The 21,963-nt window shown below is 41.9% G+C and overlaps 1 protein-coding gene across 1 annotated transcript; it reads left to right on the plus strand.

Moving 5' to 3' along the window:
• Positions 1-621: 621 nt before the first annotated feature.
• SNX18 (sorting nexin 18) lies at positions 622-20,458 on the plus strand. The gene is made up of 2 exons (XM_017811127.1): positions 622-2,164; positions 18,777-20,458. The coding sequence occupies exons 1-2, from the start codon at positions 622-624 to the stop codon at positions 19,028-19,030; spliced, it is 1,797 nt and encodes a 598-aa protein (XP_017666616.1). The 3' UTR covers positions 19,031-20,458.
• The last annotated feature ends 1,505 nt before the right edge of the window (positions 20,459-21,963 follow it).

The raw sequence follows: 21,963 nt of genomic DNA on the forward strand, positions 1-21,963 counted from the left end.
TTCCACAGAAAACAAACATCGGTAGCATGACCGCATTGTTCGCGAAGACTAAAACGCACGCTTTACCAACCTTGACATTTCTTTCCCTTGGAAGCAACAGCCAAGCCGGAGGACAGCCCCCAGAACCAACGCAGTCTCCGGGGAGCTTCCCAGCCGGACCCGGGGAAGAACTGACGTGCCTTCGAGGGGTCGGGAGGCACCGGTAGCGTTGGAGCGGCGGAGACCGGACAGGAACCCGGGACAGCCAGCAGCCCCAGGTATCCTGGGATTCCCAGGGGTGTCGGGACCCTCCCGGCGCATCCCCCGGGCCCACGGCCGGCAAGGGGCATGGGGCGTGGCCCATCGAACGGGGCGGCCGCTCTGCGCTCGGCTACTCCGCCCTGCCGCTCGGCTCTGGATTAGCGCAACTGGCGACGTGGGACGGCCCGGCCCCGCGCCCGCCGCCGGCACCGGGGGTGGGAGTCGGGAGCGGTGCCGGGAGCGGGAGCCGCAGCGCAGGCGAGCAGCCCGCCGGCGGGACGCGGAGCCCGAGGGCAGCGGCGGCGCTGCTCTGGTGCCGCAGCCCCGCCGGCGCAGCGTGGTGAGGGGCCGGCGGTGCCGGGAGCGCCCTGGGGAGCGGCGATGGCGCTACGGGCGCGGGCGCTGTACGACTTCAGGTCGGAGAACCCCGGTGAGATCTCGCTGCGGGAGCACGAGGTGCTGAGCCTGTGCAGCGAGCAGGACATCGAGGGGTGGCTGGAGGGTGTAAACAGCCGCGGGGACCGCGGGCTGTTCCCGGCCTCCTACGTGCAGGTGATCCGCGCCCCCGCCGCGGAGCCGCCGCCGCCCGCCCGCTACGCGAACGTCCCCGTGGGCGGCTTCGAGCCGCTGCCGCCTCCCGCCTCCTTTAAGCCGGCGGCGCAGCAGCCCCCGCCCGAGCCCTTCCCGGCGCCCCCCGCCGGGTACCCCTTCCCGCCCTACGGCGGCTCCTACCAGCCCAGCCAAGGCAGCGATGACGACTGGGACGACGACTGGGACGACAGCTCCACGGTGGCCGACGAGCCTGGCGCCCTGGGCAGCTCTTATCCCGACTACGAGGCGGCGGGCGGTGCCCCGGGCCGGTACCGCCTGTCCACTCGCTCCGAGCCGTCCTTGGGCTCCCGGGGCGGGGGACACCCCCCGGGACACCCGCACCCGCCCGGTGGCGGCGGCGCCGCCAAGAGCTCGGCCACGGTGAGCCGGAACCTGAACCGCTTCTCCACCTTCGTCAAGTCTGGCGGGGAGGCCTTCGTGCTGGGCGAGGCGGCGGGCTTCGTGAAGGACGGGGACAAGTTGTGCGTGGTGCTGGGTCCGCGGGGTCCCGAGTGGCAGGAAAACCCCTACCCTTTCCAGTGCTCCATCGAGGACCCCACCAAGCAGACCAAGTTCAAGGGCATGAAGAGCTACATCGCCTACAAGCTGGTGCCCAGCCACACTGGGCAGCAGGTGCACCGCCGCTACAAGCACTTTGACTGGCTCTATGGGCGCCTGGCCGAGAAGTTCCCTGTCATCTCCGTGCCCCACCTGCCAGAGAAGCAAGCCACTGGCCGCTTCGAGGAGGACTTCATCTCCAAACGCCGCAAAGGCCTGGCCTGGTGGATGGACCACATGTGCAGTCACCCCGTGCTGGCTCAGTGCGATGCCTTTCAGCACTTCCTCACCTGTCCCAGCACGGATGAGAAGGCTTGGAAGCAAGGCAAGCGCAAGGCTGAGAAAGATGAAATGGTGGGTGCCAACTTTTTTCTGACCATCAGTGTCCCCACAGGCCCTGGCGCCAGCCTGGACTTGCAGGAGGTGGAAAGCCAGGTGGATGGCTTCAAAGCTTTCACCAAGAAGATGGATGAGAGTGCCCTACAACTTAATCACACGGCTAATGAGTTTGCTCGCAAACAAGTCACTGGTTTCAAGAAGGAATACCAGAAGGTGGGGCACTCCTTTAAGTGCCTCAGTCAGGCGTTTGAGCTGGACCAGCAGGCCTTTTCAGCTGGCCTCAACCAAGCCATAGCCTTCACTGCAGAAGCCTATGATGCCATCGGGGACCTCTTTGCAGATCAACCTCGTCAGGACCTAGATCCTGTGATGGATTTGTTAGCGCTCTATCAGGGGCATTTGGCCAACTTTCCAGACATCATCCATGTCCAGAAAGGTAACACCCTTACATATTTTCTGAAATGATTCTAAGTTTTGTGTATCAGCGATATACAACAGATGGAGGGACCAGGGGCTGAATTTGCCCTGTGTATGGCTTGCAGGCCTTGGGTTCAGTCTTTCTCTGTTTACTCAGGTAAACAAACTATTGCTAAAAATACAAAAAACACATCAGTGACAAAATTTTTGTCCTGTGCCAAAGGTCTAGACATAGTTGGGAGTTTTACTGGTCAGAGGTTGCTCCATTTGACTGTGTATCTCTGAAGGAAACCAGATCTACCAATACTGCTGATACATTAAAGGGCTTGCTTACAAACCTTGGAAATCATGAAGTGGTATGAAAACATCTATTACTCAGATGCATGTTAAGTATCTTGAATCTCTGATCTAGTAGATAATAAATATGAACTAATCTGATGATGCAGGCACTCCTCTGACTGACCACTGTGTTTGAGGTGTGCATGGAGGTATGTGCATTTTGCAGTGTGAGTTTGATGAGATGTTTAAAGCTGCTGGGGTTTTTCTGTTTGGCCAAGCATTAAACTCTCTCGGTGCCTTTGGAAGAATAATGGTCTGCCACAGGGTTCTTAATTGGAGTTGTTCAACCTTTGCCCTCATTGTCATAGCCAGATGTTGCTCAGCTGTTACCCTTTCAGCATCTTTCTAGCTGAAACACGCTTTTCAGGTTCAGATTTTTGGTTATAAGGTACTTTGTGATCCATTAGAAAGAAAGAACTCAAAAATAAAAAAAAATCTGCTATGCAACTAATGACACTTTTTCAAATAAACAGAAGTTTGTAGCACTATATATGTGGAAATGCTGCTGTTCAAGTATTGATAATCCTACATTCTTGACCATTGCACATAGATGAAGTCCATTTTTCATTCTTTTAGCTGCTTTATTCCTTACCTATAGTTTTCAACTCGAAGTTTGGGAGGGTGTGGGGATTTGAGCTGTAAGAGACACCAAGAAAACATCACATATGCTCTGCAGAAATGGGTATCTGTTACCTGAGAAAATACATGAGCTTTGTTGAAAATTATTTTGGAGATTAATAAGTGGTGTTCTGCATCCCGAGTGAATTGTCACCCATGTGAACCAGTCTTTTTGCCCGTACATGACGTTTCTAGGGATTTTTTATCTGGAGCAGTACCTTGAGTTTGACAATAAAAAGGTTGGAAAAGCTTTTTTGGTGGATCAAAAAGACAGACTTGCGGAAGTATGCATTATTGCTGGGAGCATCTGAGGAAACAGAGTTGCTACGAAGTGCACAATTTGCTGTCATTTAAGAAAATAAGCTTTTTGTAAAAATTGTCAGATTTCCATTCTGCTGTCGAATCTTGAAAATTGTGAGTGGAAACTTAGACACACTTAGTATTATTTTGAAGAGAAAAGGGAAGTGTGCAGTCTAACCTTTGAGGAGTAGCTCTGCAGGGTTCTGATAACAGCTTTCAAATATTTTGATTTGGAGAGAAGGGTCACCTTGGAAATGCCTTGTGTTGGGAGCAGAGCATGTTAAAGTGAGTTGTCAACTAGTAGGATTATCTCTAAGCTTCTGGAAAAAAATAAAGGGACAGATTTTTTATTAGGTAGAAAAAACCATCAGAGTATATATACTATTTAAATAATACATCCTCAAGCTTTAAGGCTATATGAAATTCTTCACAAAAGTATTTTTAGAGATGAGACTTTGAAGAGAGGACTGGGAATAATAAGGTATGTGCTGGACCCATCCCTATTTCTTTTATAGTTTGGATTTGTGCTTTTTGGTTAGGTTTACCCTGTTGAACTGGAGAAAGTTCGTGTAAATACACTTTCGCTAGAGCAGTGCATGAACATGATGTATGTAGAGTTGATTTAGGGCCATAGCACTGCCCTGGAGCAGCTTGGAGAAATGTCTGGCTGTCAGGCATGAAGCTGCTAATGCTCCAGCACCTCTGGGCTAGCACTGCCTCCAAGACAATGTTACCCATGGTACACACCAGCCATTCGAAGATGGCGTATGCTTGAATGGTTGATCTCTTGAGTGTCCGGTTCATGATAGGAACAGGGTTAGAGCTGGATTGTATCTTTGTTGTTGTTGTTCCTGTTACAAAACAGCAAACATGAGGAAAGCTGAGAGTTGTTGTTTTTTGCACACAGTATATTGCCAGTTTATTATTTTTAAGAGTTACTTTTAACAAGGTACAACTTTTCAATTTCGATCTGTAAACTTCAGATGAAATTATGAACCATGTGTTCTTACAACATAAAAGCTTTCTTTTAAATTTATTGTCTGGGATGGCTGCCAGTTTTGAGAAATAATTCTGTCTCTATAGTCTATATAAATATCTGTTGGTGATAATAGATCATCTGAAAAATACAGTTGATGTGTCTTTCTTCAAAGTGCATTTTATTTTCTAGTGTACAACCTCACTGAGCAGGAAAATGACATCGAAGTGGCTTTATAAAATGTAGAAGCAGGAGCAGCCTGACTATCCCTTTAAAAAGATGAACCTTGAAGTTGGGAGTAGTGCTCCTTTTTTTTCCCCTACAAAGTGCAGATATATTGTCCACTTCAGATAAAAACCGAGGTGTAGTGGGGGAAAAAACGGTTTTCCCCCTGAAGTTATAAAATGGTAAACCCCCCCAGGGGGTGATTACCCTTGGAGTTGAGCCAACGAGCGCTTCTGCAAAATATAAACATATCACCCAGACCAGAAAAGAACATGGTTGTGGTTGTAGTTGGAGAGTGGCCATGTTGTGAAAGCCACGAGCTGAAGGGGCAAGAGCCCCTCTGGGGGGCCACGGCCCCCCAGTCCCCAGCTGGGGTCATAGAAACTCGGAAACAGTGTTAAACTGGACTGAGGACTGTGACTGAGAAGCTTGGAGTTTTTTCCCACTGTAAGCAACAGCAGGAGCAGTGGCAGAAGCAGCAGCGTACGGAGGGCAGTGACAGAGAGCCAAGAGATAAGAGAGAAGCAGCAGAGACAGCATGCAGCCAAGGAAGACACAGAGATCTCTAATGGAGAGAGAGAGAGAGCAGGACTAAGCCCTGCAGAGACAGAGTTTGGGGTAAGAACTGAAACCAGACCCCCCAAAACCCTTTTGAGACCCCTCTTAAGTGGAGGGGGTAGACTCCTACTAGATAGAAGTCCTAAAATGCAGCATGCACTGCAGAGAGAGGAGCTGAGAAGCTCAGGCTTCCCGGAGCTGGACCAGGATGGCTGAAGGAATGCGGAGTAGGGCTTCGATCCCCCTAGCTGCTCTGAGATCAGAGCACAGGAGCTCTGTAAGGGAATTTGAATCCCCTGAGGATAGGGACCATCATGAAGGCTTCTGCACTTTGATATGACATGGTGAAGCGACCTTTGTCCTGGTGAACACAGCCCACAGAAGAAAAAGACCCTCGCCTGGAGTCGAAGGGTCGAGAGGGGCTTGGAGATCCCCCTCGTGTGTAATGAAAAGTGATCCAGCTACAGCTGCTGCATGGAAGAGAGAGAGATAGACTGCTGCCCTGGAGAGACTGCTGCTCTGAGAGTGGAAAGGATCTCTTCCTTCTTCCCTCCTGGACTTTTATTTGGAGAGAGAAGAGATGTGATCCATTGTAAATACTGCTTTATCACGGTAGAGATAGTTGAGATTGTGTATATAATGTATTGTAATATTTATGTGAAAAGTCATTGTAATATAATCCCTTCCCCCCATTGTGAGTCTTGTGTGGTGTCTGGAAAACCCATCCCACACTGGGCTGAGATGTGGGAGGCGGGCTTGGACTCGAGGACTGGATTTTGGGGCTCTCAAACCATTACACGAGGTCATATTCCCATAGACCTGAGAAGGACTGAAAAACAAAGGCAGCTGTACCCAAAGCATGCCTATGTCTGTGCATAGAATGTTTAACTGAGTTGTCTTGTTATGGCTTTGCTCTACTGCAGCTTGTTGAACAGCTGCTGAATGTGGTTTGAAAATGTGGTTTGGATTGAGAAGTCTCCATGTCTGGGGTTTTGTTAAAAATTTCTGCAACTTCTGCAAAAAGAATCACAGAGGCAAAAGTTTCCCTCCATGTGGGCTTTGTCTTTTTCCCTAGAATTATGCACCAAAGCCATGTAAGCCTTGCTGTTGCTTTGTCTGCATGTTAGTGGGAAAATGTGTTAACTGTTGTGCTTTTAATTGCTCTGGGATTCAGGTCTTTCTGTCTTCTGTGCTGAGGACATCACACATGATCTTATTTGTGTAATTTGTGTAAAACTTACGAACCAATGGACTCTGGAAATATTTTCAATCTGTTTATTGTCTTATTAATATTGTTAGTATTTCATGAAATGGAAATAGCTTCAGTAGGAGATTTTAAAAGATTCCTTTGTCTCTTTCATCTCGAGTACCCAGTGTTGAAGGAATTTTCTGTAGGAAAGGAAGAATTAAATTTCCTGCTTCAGGAGTGACAGAGGAAGGATTTGAACATTCCTGTACCACACACCAGTTGAGGATCAACTGGTCAATGCTTTGTGAGAGACCTTACCTTGTTTCGTATGTGCCTCAGTCCAGGTCTGAAGATTCATTGGATTGAGTCCTACAGCAAAGAATGTGCCAAGTTGGAAACCCTACATTTCTGTCTGGAAATAATTGATTTGAGAGCCCCACTGAAGGTGGCATAGAGCATATCAGTACCAAGGCAGACATCCCTTACAAACAACTAGTTGTTTTATAGGTTTTGTTTGGAAAACTAAGTCATTAGGGGAAGACTGGCATCTGTATGGTAGCTGATGGCAGAGTGGTGTCTCAAGATTCTAAATACCCAGATATTTTTATGAGTCCAGCCCTCAACCCCCCATAGGTAAATGCTTCCAGAATGCTTACTTGAAAATATTCCTGTGCATACTGGTGGTTTTTTTTGGAATGGAATATACAAATATGTCAGACAGATATACTTGTACTCAGTTTATTTAGCCCCTGGCAAAACATTTGCAGAAGAGGGATATTAAGTTCCATAGGCTCAAAAGCTAAGCTGCATTTTTGTAATTTTCTATTGCAAAGCTGGTATATCTTTCAAGAAATACTGGATTCAGTTGTTTTCATTTTGAGAAGAAAAGCAGCTTCCCAACTTCCTTTGTAATAATGCCTTCTTTTTTTATGTTTTTAAGGTCTACTAGTGGAAATTCCCTAGGCATTCTTGATGAAATAATTTCTACATATTAATTGCTAGAGCTTCACTCAACTGATGAGATCTTCCTACTTCAGTAATCTTCAACACAAATGCTCACTGCAGGCCCATGCAAGTTCAGGTTCAGAAAATTTGTGCACTTTTGAGTTGCAGATAGGATATGCTAGTACTCTGGCTCATGCTTGTCTGGCTGTCTTCATATTTGCTTAGTGAGAGTAGAGAAGTTGGGGGCATTTGGGATTTTTCTTTCAAGTTTTGTTTGAGGAATTACTATAATTAGCCTCTTGTCTTTCCTGAAAGTGGAAGCAATACTGACTAACGTGCTGCTTTATCTCTGCCTTCCAGATTTCTTCTTTCCCTGATGTTTGCAAACTTCTGGTTATGATTTTTGCAAAACAGATCTGAGAAGGCGGTCTAAATATTTCTAAAGATGTAGGCAGCGATTCCATTTCCTCTGCATGCCAGGATTTAAGGGAATTATTTTTAAAAATATCTGAGTGACCTTTTTGCTTCTTGATCACTGTGAAAAGTAAAATAAGGCAAGTGGTCTTACTGAAGGAAACTTAATTCTAGACGCTGGCTTTGAAGAATGCGCTGGGTGTGTTTTTAGAATATCTTAAAAATTTGTAGGTGAAAAATCTGTATGGCTGTAAATGCATTGAAATTTCAAGCGTCACAAAAATCCAAACAGCACTGAAACCTGGAACTCTCTGTAACATTTTCAGCTTCCTCTCCTTCGCCCACACCCCTTCAGGGGGAAGGAGTGGTATGTGTGTTCATGAATAAATCAGACTGGTTAGTATTGACACCTAAAATTTTATATCACAGTGTAAATGCAGTGCTTTTCTCTCATGCTTACTTCCTAATCTCTTCAATTTGTTATGCAGACATATTTTTTCCATCCCTGTTTTTCATTTTATTCACCTTTGGGGTTTTTTTCCCCTCCTCTGTCTCTCAGATGCATATACTTTGCATGGGGTTCAGCCCAGGTAGGTACTGGGTAAGAGCTGGGTATGTAATCCTAGCCAGATGACCCTTACAACAGTAAAAAGAGATGGGTAGATGCACTTCCTCTGTATAAGGACTTTGGTGAGAAAGGATGTTCTGCTCCAGAATGGCTTGTATTTTTTGCACTGTCAGCCTCCCCATAGCTGTTACAGTGGTGATGTAGCATTGTCTGCTTGCTGCTGCATCATCCAGTATTGCCTGCCAGTATTTGAAGGTAACCTCAAGGAAATGGAGATGTTTAGATAGCTAAAATGTGAAAGAATCTTCACATTTAGAAATTCTGTAAATTTGCATCTTCCTTAATCAGGGGACAGGAGTAAGCAAGACTAAAATTGAGTAATAGCCTTACTTAAAGGAGATTAAACAGGAACAGGAAAAAAAAGGACTTGTATGCCCTGTCTGTCCAAAAGATGCATGGATCTTTTTTAACTGTGATTCTTTTTTCTTTTTCACTTTCCTGCAATCTCTATAGCTTTCTAAGGGAGCGAGATTTATGCTGTCATGATGTTTTCCTTTCCTATTACCTTTTGAACACATTCAGTGACAGAGAGACATTTCATAGCTGATAAAACACCAGTAGTTTCTTTTTTAAAACCAGCTGGTAGCAAAGAAAGAGTATAACTGTTCCTCCTATGGGAGAAGCTGCATGTGTTACTGCAGACTGGAAAGTCTGTGCAGTCTACCCTCTTTGTGCCAACAGACTGGAGAAGTTTTAGTCAGAGCTCAAACCTGTAGGTTTGACCACAGGCAGTGTATTCCCATCTCTTGTGTGCTCACAGGTACTTGCTTACTGCAGGCAATAAGGCCTTGTCTACTGGGAAAACCCTGTGGGCAACTAGGGAGTAGCAGTGTAGACAATGAAGAATTAAAAGTTACATTGTAGGAAGAGGAAGTAATTTTGTTTCAGAAACTGTGTAATACCTTTGAGGTTGAAGTATATGAAGATAGTGAGATGGTTCTCTTGAAGATCAGAGGGCTCCTGGTCTGGCTGAAAGGGCTTCTATCGAAACAGAGGAGACGAGAATTGGTAGGCTCATTCCATCCAACTAGGAAACACAGAAATAGGTAGACTAAAAATGGAAAGAAGCTCCCATAGTTCTTCCAGTTCTTTGTTAGCATTATCAAACACAAATAAGCTATCTGACTGTTTTGCAAATCACCTTTGAAACAAGGACGTGTTTCAGCCTTTCCAGCATCTTTCCATGAGTTCATTGTTAGACTTTGTTTGAACAGTTGAAATGCCAAGTTAATGTGTGCAGACTGTATAAACATATCCAGCTGGTACTTATGTATTTTAATTTGCGTGGTTCAAATAGCACAGATTTGAAAATTCGAATTGAAAAAAATGAAATTACCTTTGGCTGAGCCCCCAAAACATGAATCTTATCAGCAGATTAGAGCAAACAAATGGCACATGCTTTCTGTGCAGTCTAGTTTGCTTCTTTCATGAAGGCTGTGAGGATTAAAATAAAATGAAAAAAAAAAATAAAAATTAAACAATCTGTTCAGTTCTTACCAGTGGCTTTGGGTTATTTTAGCAGAGCAGGAAGAAGTGTGATGTTTTCAGCCTTTGTTTTAAGTAGGTACACATCATGGGTACTTCTGTAATTATAATGAACAAAACTACCCTTTTCATACCTACCTGCAGTTCATTCATTAATAATATGAAAAGCAGATTCATCCTGTGATTTGGAGTTTTCATTACTTTGTTGTCCCATGCAATTTACTATTCTAATTTTTTTAGAATTTTTATGATTTTTGAATTATTTTTATGATTTTTATGATTTTGAATCTATATGAGTGAATAGCTATGCTGGCTAACTGGCAGTATACTGAAGAAGCTAATTTTTTATATAATATGGATATGCATGATATTATTATAATGTTCATGTGTTCTGCATTTGTATTTATAACATTTTTAATTGGTTACATTAATGATGATTTACCTTGAGTATTTTTTTTATGCAAAAAGAGTTGTACTTCTTTTTGTCCCTACACAGAAACTGCAGCATTCAGATTTCTAAGAGAGAGCAATTAAAGGGTACTAAGAAAAAGTGAACCAGTGTCTGCATTTCATTTTGATCCTGACTCTTTTCATATGAATTTGCTAAATTGTCTATGCATGTTGTATTTGCTCATCTTAGGACAGTAGTGGAGCTAAGCAGATAATTATGGAGAAGCAAACACCATAAATTGTGTTCATTCTTTGCTTTCCTTTTAGCCTTAACATCCAAAAGCAGGTGTTTTGTTGTGCCCCAATAAAGAAGTAAGAGTCAGCAGAACTTGCATTTATACTTGCTCCTCTCAGTAATGGTGTATGGATGTTGATATGCAGTGTTACCTGTCTTCCCCTGTTCACACACATCCCATGAATCTTACAAAAGCTTTGAAAGTCACCATTCAATATAATGATGCTTACATGCATTCTAGAGAGGAGGAGACATTTCTGTTCATTTGTTGTTAACCAGTTCTACTGAAAATCTCTATCATGCATGCATAGCATAATTTCTGATGGTTGTTGTCTTGAAGTCAGCACTATGAACTGAACAGGGCATTTACTAAAGCTCTTAAGTCTGTAGCATCTTTCTACCAAAAAATGCCTGTAATTAGCATCCTAACTGGGAAAAACTAGTTTTCAGAACCTGTGACAACTGAACTGTAATAGACCAACTCCTATTCTGGAAAATGTGTTAAAAGCTTGTTTGATGCCCCGTTTAGATGTAAACTAGTGAGAAGTACTAAAAAATTTCTGAAAGGTTTCATCTTGGTACTTCTGCAAATTGCAATTACTTAAATTTTCAAGTGTATTCCTGAAAAACATGACTAGCTTTCTAATGGGCAAATGTACTGCATTTCTGGTGACCAGCCTAGTTTATGTTTTATTCTTTTCTGTCCCTGCTGAAGCCAAAGAAAAACTCCTTAAATGGTACACGTGAGTGCCAAAAAGTACAGAGCGCCTTAGAATTGGGCAAAAGCAGCATTAGTTAGTGCTTGCCTCTCAGGCTATGGTGCAAAATGCTATATTTGTGATAGCAAACAGCAATATACATAGTTTAGATGGATTTTAAGATCAAATTGTTCCTGGCGGGCCTCCTTTCAGACATCACTAAACGTACTTGTAAAGTCAAAACTCTTCATGAACACAGCTTAAACATGCTTTACTGGCTAAGATAAGGTCATTTGTTTGCTTAAAACACTATTGGTGTACAATACATCAAAAGATAGCATTAGTTTTAAATCGCTGCATTCACAATTTGAATGGAAAGCTTGCATCTCATCTTGCATGTTTTTTTTGTGTGCGGTTACCTAACACTGTGGGGTTTTCTTTTAATTTTGTTAATGGCATTATGTGCGGCAGTAGATGTAATAAACTGGTAATTCTGTAATGTTTCTTTCATTTATTTTACCATCATGCTCTCGTCTCCTTTTATCAACTCTTCCAAAGGCAAACTATGGCGTGAGCTCATACAGCAGTGTGGTGTAGCATGGCCCGGGAAGACATTTGTACTGGAGGTGCTGCACACCAAAGCTTGTAGATTCCTCTGGGGACTCTGGAACTGAAATGGACATTGACAGCGTGGGAATTTAAATAGCTTTTCAATAATGTGATCATTTTGGAGTCTCTGACCATGCACTGGTATGATTAGAGTCCTTGTAGGTTTGAAGAAATAGATTGGCCATGTATGTTCTTCCTATGTATGTTCTTCCTATGTGTGTGTACACTAACTGGCAGATGTATGCTCAATGAGTCTAATCAGGTCTTAATAATCACATTATTTAAATTTTTAAAAAATATTAGTTAGACATGCATCGTGTCCATTAACCCTGGCAGTTCTGTAAAATTGACGTTTGACACTGCAATCTAACACCATTGTTAATCAGTTATATATTAATTAAATCAATTTATATGTTAAAACCATCACATGAGGTTACAGTTAGTTAAGTTTCTGAAATCTGTAGCAAGGCTGTTTTATTTGTGTGTGATCTCTGAGTTGTGTAGATTAAAAGTGACTTCATTTTGAACTGAATAATTCGTCTCTGTCAGATTTCAATGAGCTTTTCTATAGGGTAACTGGAAGAACAAATAATTCTGTCTAGTGTTAATAATCCTGCAGTCAGGCAGTGTTAACCTAGATGTCAGCACAGTACTGTAATTTAAAGGCCTAGATTTACAGGATAGTATTATTTTTTTGGGGCTTTTTTTGAGCAATGTGCAACAAAAAACTATTGTTAGGCTGAAGATCCCATAAGCATTATAGCCATTTTTATGTACCTACAAAACCCCCTGTAATGCTAAAGTAATTGCAGTTCAATGTATTTGATTTTTATATTTCTAACATTTCACTTTGAATGTTATTAAAGTGGGTTTGCATCCGTAAGGAGAAAAATAGCATCTTTTAATTTGAAAGACTGTTTTTGAAAACTGTTGTGTTGACACTTACTGAAAGAGCAGGTGGCTTCAGAATTTTGCCTTTGGTGTTGAAGATGACTTGCTTTTTTCAGTGTAAAACTGGAAAAAAACCCAGATTTTAAAGGAGCAACTCATTTCAACATTAGTAACTGTAATGGTACTTTTTCCCTGGGACATTTCTTTTATACAGTTCAGTCTCTACTGGAAAAGTCTTCTGGTTTTAATTTCAGGCAAATTCCTATTATGCTGCTTTCCATTATAAATCTTGGCCAGAAAATGTAAAGAATTTGCAGAATCTTAGTGTAGGCTTCTTTTGTTAATCAGTGCTCAGAGCATTCTTAAGAAAATAATCTGTCAGTGTAGCAAAATCTCTGTTCTGTTACACACTATTTCACTGTGAATTGAGAGGGGGAAGTTTGAGGGCTTTTTTTGGAGTAGGATTTCACGTTATATGTAACCTCATGCAATGCTTCTGCAACTTCCCTTGAAGCTAATGATTGTAGCCCTGGGCTGAGCTGGATCACATAGCCAGGCCATTGATAAAACCAAGCCGTCTCTCTCCCCTCCAGGCCAATTGCATTTTTTTGTTGGATTAGTCACTTGAGACATCTCATAACAACATCTTTGCTAGATCTGGGGTAGAGGGACAACCCTGTAGACCGACATGTTCTGGCAGCAGTCTTCTGGGTGAGAGGTGTTTCCATGCATGTGAGCTACCCCTGGGTAGCTTTTTCAAATCTTTAAGCAAAGAACCATAGTTAAATGATCTTATCATTAGGTAAGGAAAAAGAATTTCTAGTTACATTATCTGGTTTTACATCCTTTTATGAAAGCAGCATCATGAATATGTTTTTTCCCTTCCCATTAGAGATGGTGTTCAGGTTAGAACAATGTCTTGTAATAAAAGTAAAGCAAAGTGAGTTATTAGACAGGTTCAAAGCTCTCACTTCATTAGTGTGCTTTGAAGGACACATCATTCATACTATTAGACCATTAATACAATGAACAAGTGAATGATGTGGTAATGGAAGTTGTTCTACTTTCTAGTAAGTAACGAAGTAAATGTTATCTTGTAGCTTACTGATAGTAGAAAGATGAAGTCAATCTTGAGTGTTTCTTAAAAGATCACAGTGTTTTCTGACCCTAACTGTGCAGCCCTTTCAGGGAACCGTCTCGGCTTTGGTCTTCTTGCTCTCACACAAATGAAGCCTGTGCTCTCACACAAGTGAAGCAGGTGCTGCTGCTCTTTGGCTCCTGATTGCATATGCTGGCAGGCACAGGGCAGGCCTGCCTTCTGCTGAGATTGAGGAGTTCAGTGAAGAGCAGTGTTGACTGCAGTCTGCAAGAGCTGAGCCCCAAAACTTTTGCCTTCTGGTCACATTGCAGACTGCAATTGGGACTTGTGTCATGTACGTAGCAAGCAGGAAGAACCAGTGTGGGGCTGGCTGCTGGCAGGGTGCTCAGGTCATGCAAGTGGAGCACCTGGGGCCACATGTACATCAGCATAGGTTTACAGGAGTACACGTTACTTATTGTGTGCAGGGAGAGTCAGTGTATGGATCCAAACACACTCTTAGTTGACTCTCAACCACAAATCTCAAAGCGTTTATTACTGTAATAAAACTGCAGGTGGTGTGAAAATGTATTTTGACTCAAATCTGAGTTCTCTCAGGTTCAGGATTTTATTTTTTTTTCTGAATGTATATAACTTCTCCTGCCTCGTTGCAACCTTATATTTGCATAAGCAGCTTACTCAATAAACTTCTTTTTTTTCTCATAACTCCTCAATACTCATTTAAGTTGCTGTTTGTATAGTGTATTTTATGCTTGAAAGTATTTATTTCTATCAGAAACTCTACATTCTCCCTGTTTTCCTGACTGCTAGCACAATACACTAGCACCAGTTTTGGTAGCACAAATTTTCCTTGTTAAACATGTTTATATCATCTTGTGTTGTCTAATCTCATACTTCAAAACAAGCACTGAAACGTGTGAATTTCTCTTAAGCCTTTAGCTGCATTCAGTGAGCATCACTGTAAGGCTTTGGGTAGTGAAAAACAGCATTCACATACGCTTTTCCCCACCTTTAAGAACAGAAATAGATGTAGCACAGCTTTTTGCAGCATCTTTGATCCAGGCCCTTTTCCCTGTTTGAAAGTTAGTCGTGATCACTTGGACATGACTCCTGACAGAAGGTCTTTTCCTTAGACCAGAAGCATTAAATGCATGGGCAAGACTTTACAGAATCTGTACATCCGGATCTTAAAAATCCCCAAGAATTTATTTTTATGTATTCCATCCCTTTGGGAACGGTGCATTGGCAGATATTTCTCCCAGGCATGTACTCAGCAGGAGTCTTCCTTGAGCTAGTATGCATTAGGATGTGGCTCCTTCTGTTTCTTTTTCCTGAAATTTGTTAGTCTTTTCTGGGACTACCATAATTCTGCCTTTTTTTTTTTTTTACCTACATCTGGCTTTTTCTGTTTGTCCAAACCAGTACTAGGTATTCACACAATTAAAATCAGAAGCAGGAGAAGTTTCTGCAGGTGTACTTTTAGACTGGGGGGCCTTGCTCGCCTCAGCAGCCTGCGAGCTGTGAGGTTCTGGATTAGGTGTGGAGTGTGATGGATCAGTTAGTGAGGATGGAGGTGGGGGGTTTCATGGTGTACAGCCTGTAGTGCAGCAGGCTGGGAGTTGTGGGCTGGGAGCCATTAGAGGTTACCATCCCCTACCAAGGCATCTCTGCGCAAGGCCCTTCTTTTCACACAAGGAGCTGCTTTCCAGTCCCCAATTCCTTCACGCTGTTCTTCTCTTCCAATTCACCGCTAGAAACCTGCATGGATTATTGAACCCTCCACATCAATGAATCTCTGTTCCAGCTCAGAGTTTTGTTCACAGGGATTAAAATACAGGAAAAGTAGATTATGGAAAGGTGTTTGGAGAAAATTTGGGTGTGTTTTGTTACTAAAGCTGCTTGCAAAGCCATTCGAACTAGTAACACTTTTTTCCTACAATTTGCTAAACTAAGTCTTGCAAACTTCAGTATATGCTGACCAACTTAAATATAACATTTGAAAACAAATGATTATTTGCTTCTTAAAATAAAGCACACATGTGCTTTTTTTTTCTGTGTGTTTAGAGAGGATTCTTTTACTGTCCAAAAACAAGATAAAATTTTCTCTCTATTAAGTTATTTTAAGATTAGTTGTTTTACTAATAATTCAACACTTCATTTAAAGGCATTTCAAAATAAAACCCAAGCAATTTTATACTTACATATATGTATCAATTTTGTCATATATTGCTGATATCTGGTTGTAATCTGTCCAGGTTTTAAAGGAAATTCCATTACAGGACCAGTATGAATCCGTATGCATTAAGAGAGCATTGTTAATGACTGTAACTTTTCCCTTTGGATTCCTTCCCTAATTATAAATCTTCCTTTTCTTTAATGGCAAAAAAAATGCAAAATATATCTAATCTGGAAGGCTTTAGTGTTTGGTGATGTATGTTTTTTATTAATGTAAAATAATTTGAAGATTATACATGCACCAGAACTTAGTTATGCTTTCAGGTGCTGATGCTGTAAAAGTATTTTTCTTCCAGTTTGGTCATTCTAGAAATAACGTCTAAAGCAGTTTCCCACATCACAGCTGAAGAGTTGTCATGTTTATTTAACCAGCTCCATCTGGCTTCCAGTAAGTCCCAAATTTCAGGGTTTTGCAGCCGTGCATGGATTCCTGTCGTGCCCGCAGAGCATAGAAAAACTTTTTGCTAAGCCTGGTTAACTTTGTTAAAAGAAGCATTCTTTTTACAGGAGAAGGGATTAAATGTTTTTCAGATCGTGCCCTACCTCACAGATTCCTCACTCCTGAGAGGACAAAATGCAGATCTTTTGGCACAGTCCCACTGCTGGCACCACTGCATATGGAGAAGATTTTTCAGTGGTGTTTTTTTGGGCCAGGCTGAAGATGATGTGGTCAAGCCAGTGCCAAGCTTTTAGCCACATAGGCATGCAATGGGATCCAGGAAGGTATGGAACCTTGCCACCACCCTGCAGCCCCCAGAGACAGACACTGTCCTTGGCCTTCAGCCAGTTCTTTAGCACATCAGGCTCAGCGTGTGACCTCTGCCACCTGAATATAAGTGTCCTCAGCCATGCAGCCTGTGGTCTGTGCTTAGCTTGTTAATAACCTCCCTGCCACGGTTTAAAAAAGAAATGTCTTTCTGCAGCTACATCATACCAGAGGGGAGTTTCTTGTGCACACGCTGGAGGGCTCATACCAGGACTGCAGACAGGAGATGCCATGTACAGCATAGCCCAAGTGCAAGTTAAGCAGAAAAATATGATTTTAAGAGCAGAGAAGTACTGATAACAGTGAAAGTATTTTCTCAGTGTTTGCAATTAAAAACAGTCTCCACCTTCCCCCACTCCCACTACAGTTAACAAGTTGTTGTTAGAAGCTGAACAGAGAAAAGTCATGCAGGCTTCTCTCATTTTAGGAATTCCACGTTTTATCTATAATGCAAGACATAACCCCTATTCAATTTCTCAAATGCAGCAAACTCTTTTTACCCAAGGCTGTGAAATCATCTGATATTTTAACTTGCTTCCTGTAAGAGTGTACCCTCTATTCTACCTGTCTGCCTGGTGAAGGTTGGAGATGGTTAGGGAATGAGCCACAGCAGGCTGGGGAATGTGAGAGCACCTGAGTAAAATGTAATGAGCAGCAGCCATGCTCCCCAGTCGCCTCCCAGCCTGCTGTGTACACAGCGAACACAGACACATCCATGCACAGTCTCCAGACCTGAATTGCAGGGATGTGTCAGGGCACCAGCAAGAGGCACATTTAAAATGGTTTTCAGACAGGCACAGGAAGACAAACAGTGCTTACAAACTGCATTGTAACTGTTCAGTCGTGTTTGCCATGTGTGGGTTCAGGCTGACAAGAAGACAAACCTGCTCCCTCAGCAGATAGAGTGAAGGGTTTTACCTCTGGAATTTACAGGCAGAGAGGTTTCTCCATTAGCTTTCTGGCAAGTGTCAGTGCAGGGGGTACATAAAAGCTCTTCTTTGAGGCAAGAAGGGAGCCCTGTCCGTGAACTGTAGTCACATGCAAGAAGTTAATCTGAAAGGAGAGTTAAAAAATTACAAATATTTAAAGGAACAAGCATTTAGTGAGAAGATAAAAGCTGTACTGATCTGATTAACTTTAGTTGTATGAATAAAATACACACGTAATATTTAAAGCAAAGAAGTTGCTCTATGGGAAATTGAGTCCAAGACTATGAATGTCTTAAGACATATCTTGATATTCTGTCATTTTATGAGTCTGCTTTGGGTGTGTCTGTTTTGGGTGATATTTTGCTTTTGTAGGATGTATGTGCTTTAATTAGCTATTTGGAGGAGGGGGACCGTCAGTTCTTTAATTCTGTTTTGCTACTAGTTTTACAATGCTATGTAAGGTCTAGCTGGGCATCTGTGACTTTGGAATAAACCGCTAGATTCTAGTACTCAATAATTGGAGCATCTGTAGTGTAAAAGCAAAAACATGTCTTGTCAAGATTTTGTGTATTAAGATCTGCTTTTGACATTTCACAAAGATTGGGAAAACTGCTATTTCATAAAGCCTTAATGAGGATATTTCTCTGGGGTTTTTGTAGGCTTAAATTGATCTGACAAGTTTTCTAGTGCTTTCACTTATTCCCACTACTGGTATATCTCTCAGTTATTCTCTGAAGGACATCATGTGATTTTTAAGGTTGTAAAATAGGCATCTTTTACTAACTTTTCCATGCTTGAGCCTTAAAAACTGTTGTATTTTGCTTTTTAAGCAGGATGCACTGGTCTGTGATTTTTCTTACATGAAAAAGCTTTTATTCCTTTTTCATTCACATATGTACACGTATATGTACACATAGGTATGTACACATATAAATACAATGAGAATAAGCCTTATACAAATCCGTGTTGTTATTAAATTACTTGTTAAAGTTCAGTAGTCAAGTCCTCACTGTTCAACTGTTTTGTTTTGTTCTTTATGCAGGAGCCCTTACCAAAGTAAAGGAGAGTAAGCGGCACGTGGAAGAGGGGAAGATGGAGCTCCAAAAAGCTGAGGGCATTCAGGAACGCTGTAACATTATTTCCTTTGCAACCCTTGCAGAAATTAATCATTTCCACAAAATTCGTGTGAGGGACTTTAAATCACAGATGCAGCATTTCTTGCAACAGCAAATACTCTTTTTTCAAAAAGTGACACAAAAGCTAGAAGAAGCTCTTCACAAGTATGACAGTGTTTAGTCTCTGAGTTGTGGACTTCCCTCAGCATGACCGTGACCCAGGCAGCAGAGCAGATGCTGCTGAAGAGCTATTGCCAGTGGTAGATGGCGGTACAAGGATGGGTTTGTGTTCACCTGGAACCCAGGTTTAATCTCCAGTTATGTAGAAAGGAAACAGTTATAGCACTATGTAGTAGAAACAGTACCACGAATTGTAACTAAGTTATACTGTATATGCCTACACTACCATTGTAACTTTTCTGAATAATGAGTATACTATTTGCCTTATTGCTTTTTGAAATACGGTATTTTAGTGCATACTTTGTAGACCTCAAAACCCTTTGGGTCTTTAAGGAAGTTGGCTAGATAAAAGCCTGCTTCAGATGCCTTTTTACTTTACTAGATTTGGATTTCCTAAATTCAAACAATTCTCTGTTTACAGACTCCTACTAGAGCAGCTATGTGATTCTGTGCCTTTAGACTCTATTTTTCTTTTTCTAGTAAGTCACATTTTTATGATTGAATGAATGAATGGTTGATGCCTATGACAGAACTGATTATGAAACCTCACACTAACTGGAAAAAAATCAGCTGCCATCCAGTTTGCATAGCAAGTACTGTCTTATGACAAGTGTTGGCTCAAAAGGGAGAATTTAAATTTATTCACACTTTCCCTGAAAATGGAGACTACTTGTTACATGTTCTAGGATGTTAAGCACATATACAGCATTACTGTGAGTGAAAATTTCAAGAGCTAGCCTAATAAAAATTACATATATCAAGGGGATATTTGTGCAAGCTATGTGGCTGCAATATTTTTTTTTTAAGTTTCAAATTATTTGCTCATTGTTCACTTGCTGATTCAGTTTAACTTCAGACTTGCATCTGCATTGCCAGTTGTCTGAGTTGAAACTCCACTGTGATTTGTTAGTTTACTAAGTTAAAAGTTTTCAGGGATGTTCAGTAATATAAGTGATCTGAAGTAAGTCTTGGCTGAACTGACTTGGAAAACAGGTGACATTTTTATGTTTGTAACACTCAAGAATTAACAATTGTCTTAATTTTTGTATAAATATTTTGACAAGCAGGGTGCATTTATATATGTAAACACTATCTTTTAAAGAGTTTTATGGCTTATTTCGCTTGAAATAGGTATTTCTTAGGTATTGGTTTCCTTCTTATAGGTCAGTATGAAAGAGGGTTTTTATTTATCCTATTTTTTTTCTCCTAAACAAAAATAACAAAACCTTTCAAGAAAGCAAAATGTTTACTTTTTTGTTTTAAATTGAATTAATCAAAGATGGCTTAAACAAATGAAAGCCTGGAAGAGGAAGTAGAGCAACAGTTACATTTAAGTACAAATCATTCCTCACCTATGCAGCAGAAATGTACAGATCTTTCACTTGATCATGTGAGTTTCAGTAGTTTAACCCCACACCTTTATTTCAGAGAAATAAATGTATGTAAGAATGTAGTTTTGGTTCTAAGATTCATCCCCAAATGCTTGGAGATGGCTGTTTTGTGCAAGTTGCATTTGGCATTGCTTCTAGTACATACACAAAGCAGTAAAATACAGAATACTGAAGAGGGAAAAACCAATATTTGTAAAAGAAAGGACAATCAGTGAGGAAAGACTCCATTTCCAGCTCATTGGAACAGTGCTGCAAACAATGTTGACCATAAAATAAGGACCACAGTCACAGGGCTGACTTGCTCTTTACCTTCCTCATGGTGTCTCGTTCTACAGTCAAAACTCACCACTTCCCCTTTCCCACCACTTCTTCCCAGCAGAACTTCTGCTTCCCCATATGCCGTGATGGTGAGCTAGGTTTGAGCTGAGTTCCATGGCTTATGTTTGCTTAAGCCAGATACTGTTTTATTAAATGTCTTTACATTAATTAGATCAGACTACAATCAAATTGATTTTACATGGAGGTTTAGGACCTGTTCACAAGTTGATCTGGTCCAGTTGAGTATTTTAGGAGATTAGTATTAATGACGTGTACATGTCCAGGAGGAAATAAAGCTGTGATACGTATTCATACAACATTATCAGACAGGTACAATTTTCCCTAATAAACTGTCATTGTCTTCACCTTACTTTCTCATTTGCGAATTTTTTGGGCAGGGGAAAACTGGGGGTACTAATTGGTTAAATTTGATGTACCAGAAAACTTTGACTGGAATCCTGGGTCTGAATTGTTGCAGAATTCAAATATATTCAAATCTGTAAAATGCTATATTAGCATCTTCCTCTTTTCCTCACTTATTATAGAGTTGAAGTTAAACTGGCTGAGGGGTGGAGCCCAAAGGGTTATATAGTAAATGGAGTTACATCAAGCTGGCAGCTGGTCACCGGTGGAGTTACGCATAGGCCCAGCTCTCTTCAATGTCTTCATAAAGCACTTGGATGCAGGACTCAAAGGGATACTAAATAAGTTTGACGATGATACTAACTTGAGAGGAACTATTGGCTCCCTTAAAGGCAGAGGAGCTGTACAGAGATACATGAACGAATCAGAGGGATGGGCAATCACTAGCCATATGAAGTTTAACAAGGCCAAGTGTTGGATTCTGCACCTGGGATGGGGCAACCCTGGTTGTGTGTATAGACGGGGAACAGGAGGCTGGAGAGAAGTGCTGTAGAAAGGAACCTGAGGGTCCTGGTCGATGGCAATTTGAATGTGAATCAGCAGTGCCCTGGCAGCCAGGAGGGCCAACTGTGTCCAGGGGGGCATCTGGCAAAGCATCCCCAGCTGGTTGAGGGAGGGGATTGTCCCACTCTGCTCTGCACTGGTGCGGCCTCACCTTGAATATTGTGTGCAGTTTGGGGCACTACAATATAAAAAAAGATACTAAGCTATTAGAGAGCGTCCAAAGGAGGGCCACGAAGATGTCAAAGGGTCCGGAGGGGAAGCCTTATGAGGGGCGGCTGAGGTCACTTTGTCTGTTGAG

Source organism: Lepidothrix coronata, unplaced genomic scaffold, assembly GCF_001604755.1.
Source record: "Lepidothrix coronata isolate B3197 unplaced genomic scaffold, Lepidothrix_coronata-1.0 Scaffold31, whole genome shotgun sequence".
Lineage (NCBI taxonomy): Eukaryota > Metazoa > Chordata > Aves > Passeriformes > Pipridae > Lepidothrix > Lepidothrix coronata.

What these genes read in the sequence shown, in the direction of transcription:
- SNX18 (XM_017811127.1), top strand. Translation starts at nt 622, where the DNA reads ATGGCGCTACGGGCGCGGGCGCTGTACGACTTCAGGTCGGAGAACCCC. An exon ending in CATCATCCATGTCCAGAAAG is followed by an intron (nt 2,165 to 18,776) that starts GTAACACCCTTA and finishes TTCTTTATGCAG; the next exon opens with GAGCCCTTACCAAAGTAAAG.